General features: G+C 51.7%; 1 protein-coding gene; it reads right to left on the bottom strand.

The window, feature by feature from the left end:
- The window catches only part of CHC_T00007458001 (hypothetical protein), a 2,361-nt gene extending 359 nt beyond the window's left edge, over positions 1 to 2,002 (bottom strand). The window contains 3 exon segments of the mRNA XM_005711061.1: positions 1 to 382; positions 383 to 1,388; positions 1,544 to 2,002. The exon segment at positions 1 to 382 is cut by the window's left edge and continues 359 nt beyond it. Coding sequence (XP_005711118.1) covers positions 1 to 382 — 382 coding nt within the window. The 5' untranslated portion in view covers positions 383 to 1,388; positions 1,544 to 2,002.
- Between the last annotated feature and the right edge of the window lie 2,824 nt (positions 2,003 to 4,826).

The raw sequence follows: 4,826 nt of genomic DNA, 5'->3' as shown, positions 1-4,826 counted from the left end.
CGGCGACGACGATGAGTGGAACGTCGACCCCAGCTGGGGCGCGGCGCCCGGCGTGCACGTCGTGCTCCGCGGGAAGACCGATGAGGCGTACCGTCTCGCCGTCGCTAATATCGTCGCCATGGGCGCCGCGCTCAACCCCATGAACGCACAGGCCTTTGTCGGAGATCCCGCCGTCCCCGTCGTCATCATCTTGTCGTGGATGGGCGCGCAGCAGAAGCACTTGGCTAAGTACAAGGCCTTCTATGAGGACCTCGGGTATGAGGTGCACTGCGTGTTTAATGGCTTGAAGACGGCCGTGTTTCCGCCGGCGAGTAGGGCCCAGGCGAAGAAGATTGGCGACTTTATTGGCGCACAGCCGGAGGAGAGGCCGGTCTTGATCCATGCTTTTTCTATTGGCACGGGCATTTACGGACTCTTGTTGGACAGCATTCGCCATGAAACTGAGGAGCTTGAAAGTCTGAGGAAAAAGGTCGTTGGCGTCGTCTTTGATTCAGGGCCGGCCCCGATCTTTCCGAAGGACGTTGCAGTGGGCCTTCATACTGTGTGTCCAATGATATCGAGGGCCATCTGGGAGCCCATTGCGAACGCCTTTTTCTTTGTGACTAAGGCGCGCGCTTCCTATGTCAAGGGAGAAGATGCGCTCCGGTCGCTGCAACTTCAGTCTCCGCAGCTCTACTTTTATTCTGGCGATGACAAGGTTATTCCAGGTATCAAGCACGCTGTGGAGGAATTTATTGAGAAGAACAAACAGAGGGGGGTCGAGGTTTATAACAAGTTTTGGGAAAAGTCGGCACACGCGTCACATCTGAAGATGCACCCGGAGGAGTATCTAGGGAATTTGCAGCACTTTGTTAACCGCTGCATGGAAGTCAGGCAGCAGAACCTGCTCCTTCCGGCCCCGCAAGCGGCAAAGTAGGAGCGCCTGCGGGTACGCAGACAGGGTATTTAAGTTGTTGATCCAGGCCGCAGTGGGCGAGGATGGAGTTCTTAGGGCAGTTAACTAGAGAAAAGCAAGTAAAAGATATCAGAGTTTCTTGCACCATGTTTTCCACGTTACTTCGAGCCAGATTGAAAGTTGCGAGCAGAAACGAGAGGGGGCGGGAGTCTTGCACTTGGTGTGGACCTCAGCATTGCACTACGCAAAGTTATCAAGGGCCAGTGAACGACCCTTGTGCCCTGTGCAGCCCATCATGCGTGAAATCCCCGGCAGTGGTGCGACGGTTATGCCTCATCTTTCACGAGATTTCATGTGGACATCTAGTTCTACAAATTGAGCGAGAGGGACTTGCTAGATCGTAAAAGATATCAAAACTTCCTTCGCTCGCGTGTGATCGTGGAAAGCAAGCAGATTTGAAGCAAAGGCATCGTTACTCCTCCAAGTTTATTGTCTGTCCGCGGTGCGAAAAAGAAAGAAAAAACATCGAGAATCAAACATGTCGGGTATGCATGAATGGTGTGGTTAGACATGTTTCGTAGCAACCTATTTGAAGGTAGTCTGTATCCGAGCAATAACAAAGAAAAAAAGGGAAGGCCGGTTACATACCTTTCCAAACTTGGCATACAACGTCGCTTTCAACTTGGTCATATCATCCGAGACAGTCCGCATCTCCTCCTCATACTCTCGGACATCGTTGGCGAGCTCCGTCTTCGTGGTTTCCAAATTAGACTCGACCTGATCCTTGTCGTCCAAGATGAAGACGTCGCCGATGGTGTAGTGGACGGGGACGTCGTCGTCCATGAGCATGAGCTCATCGGAGGCGTCCTCGTGCAGCTGGGCGAGCTTTTGGCGGCGCTCGATCAGCACCTTGAGCTCGTTCTTGCGCGCGAGCTTGCGTGAGAAGCTGTTGATGGCGTCCTTGTCTTGCGCAGCCATCAACACTTCGGGCCGCTCGTCTTCTTTGTTGATCTCCATGACCATTTGTGAGGCGATATGGAGGACGGGTTTGGGCGTGGAAACGGGGTCTGGCGTGAGAAGGACGGGAATCAACTTTTGAGCGCGGTTCGGTAACAGACTTTGCCACGCGCTGGCGCATGCCAGCTCTTCTCCACAAAAGATGAAAAAAGGATCACTATCGCACGTGTACACGGGGAGTATATGATATCATAACATCAGACACAGGGTATCGAAGTGCCGCCTACTGTACCTCTACTACAGTACCAAGGGTACTGTACGCAGGCATTGTCAAAAGGTGCAGATGAGAGCTACAGCGCTTTCATGTATGTTCGCAGGGAGGATGAAATACTTGAGAGCTACGCATATTCGTTAATTAGGGCGACCTGTGCGGCTCCTTGAAAGTCTCTCATATTAACCAAAGGTCAGCACCCCAGGTCCAACTTGCTTCCAATCCCGCTGAAGTTCAGAGTCTTAGGCTCACACGTAGTCAAAGTTGCATGGGATTAGAAGGACATCAAAATACATGCGGTAGTGAACTACAGGACTGTACAGTGTTGATGACATGGATATGCGTCAGTGTGTTAGACTTATTGACTAGACTACAGTAGATATCACACTTCTATGTTATCAATATCAATTCAGGGATTATGTAGTCTACATTTAGCTATCAATTATAGAGTCCCTTAAGGACGTGCCACCTACAATTCTACTTGTTTAGGGTGTAACCGTTTAGACATATTTCGTGGGTGGCGCAACCTCCCTTTTATGGTAGTGCGCCTACTTTTATTGTAGAGTCAATAGGACTATAAAGCCAGGTCGAAGACGCTACTCGTCTTCGACCTCAGCACATTCGATCACCTGAACCATCAACCCGACAACCCCGTCCCCCGACCGTGCTCACCGTCCGTAGCGGTTCTGAGGCAATAGCCTGCCGCTCCTCCCCCTCCTATTAAGGTAACCCTATTTACCACCCTTTCCCCGTTTCCTAAAATCCCCTCCGGACCGCCCCCTATCGGTCGGTCTCCCGACACTTATAAGTTTACGGGACCGCCGCCCCGTTTGGTCCTGCCCCGTCCCTGTAATAAGGCCCGTCTTAACTAACCGTCGAATCAACTCGTTTGCGCCTCCGGAATAAGGCCGCCTTATTCAATCAGCCGAATTGGAAATCAAGAAATTTTTTACAAGAAACAATTTTGTCCCTAACGTTCACTGTAATAATTACTGTCTAATTTTACAGCGGACGTTATACATTTGGGCGTACTGTACGAAATACTGTACGCCTGGCGCATTAGCGCAGTTGTTAATGGCACGGGTAAAGCGCCCTACCAACCACCCCGACGTAATTCGGGAACGCCGCATCGCCGCCGCCGCCGCCCTCGTTACCGCCGCCGCATCGCCACCGCCGTATCACGGCACTCCGTCTACGCGCTCAAGCTCGCCGCTCCGTGTCCGTCCGTCCGCATCCGCTTCCCCACCGCCAATTGCCTACATCTCCCGAACGCCCCCCCGCGGCGATACCACTCCACCTGTATCGCCGGTCCAGCTTGACGGCTGCGCCTCGCATTCTACGCTGTTCACGGCCCCCCGCCTCGTCGATATAGAGGCAGTAGAAGCTTCGGACGAGGAAACTTCTACCGCCGCTGCGCCGTCTCTCGACCTCGACGAGGGCCGCGCCCTTACCATCTACCGCGTAGCTACTCAGCGCGCACGACGTAGAGCAAATCCCCCACGCTGCCGTCCTACGCAATACCTCTGCCGCCCTTGCGCTCGCACCTTTACGAGTTATCGTCAGCGCCGAGTCCACGAAGCTGGTCAACCACATCAGCGGGTAGTTTCTGCAGCATCATACCCACGCGAAAAATTACACCGCAAGGTTTGTGTCAAGCGCTTTGCTAACGCACACGACGCAGACCAGCATTACGCCGGCACTATCCATCACCGCGCCCTCCGCAAGCTGCGCACTATCCAGAAATAATTGGAAATTGTTTGGCCAAACTGTAATTGTTAAAATTTTTTAAAGTTTTTACAATATTTGAAAGGGACACTTGTCACTGAAGAATTTTTTCGGCGCCACCACGCACCCACGTGTGCTTACCCGCCACGCACACACGTGTTGTCATTGTGCACGCAACCACGTGTAACTGCGCGCACACGCAACCACGTGTTACTACACGCACACCCACCCACGTGTTCGTATCGACTACGCATACACGCGTACTACTGTTGAACACCTACACACGTGTCTGCAATACCACCAAGGGTACAAAACACCACACGTTTACACGTAGTACACACACCACGTACCACAGGAACATTTTTTGACGTTAACGTTCGCGTTTAGCCCGGATCCATTTTATCTATTATTTTACAATAATTTTTAATATGGCTACTCTAAATGGAATCCGAGATGCTTTAACAAGTTATGAACCCCGATCCATGATCCAATGCGATGTTAAGGCTACAATAGCCCTGCATGTAATGGCGGACCCCCAACCTGACCCCAATGTTTGTTGTAGTAACCTTCGTGCTGACCTTCCCCCCGAAGTTCTATACGCAAGGGAAATGTTACGAGGCCCTACTGTGTTATATCGACTTATCCGTGATTACCTTGTGGTCAAAGGATTGTCATACACCCCGCACCCTACTACCAACCGTATTTCTCACGGTCTGGTAAACATGCTATATGTCGATGACACTGACCGTATCCTCGCCAATCAAGGTCTCACCAGTTCCGCCTCCGGGTCGACACAAGGAAGCACTCAATCGTTTCTGCCGACAGTTGATGCCCCCAACTCCAAGATTGCTCACAATATTTCGTCAAGATTCAAAAAGGAGGACCGGTACACTGGAAAAATCGGAGAAGATATTCATGACGCAATCAACAACTATCGCGATTGTGCTGAAGATTTCCACTTAAGTGACGAGCAAATGC

The sequence above is a fragment of the Chondrus crispus genome, genomic scaffold, assembly GCF_000350225.1.
Source record: "Chondrus crispus Stackhouse genomic scaffold, scaffold_74, whole genome shotgun sequence".
NCBI lineage: Eukaryota > Rhodophyta > Florideophyceae > Gigartinales > Gigartinaceae > Chondrus > Chondrus crispus.
Note: the sequence above shows the minus strand (reverse complement) of the source record. Positions and strands in the feature narration are given on the sequence as shown.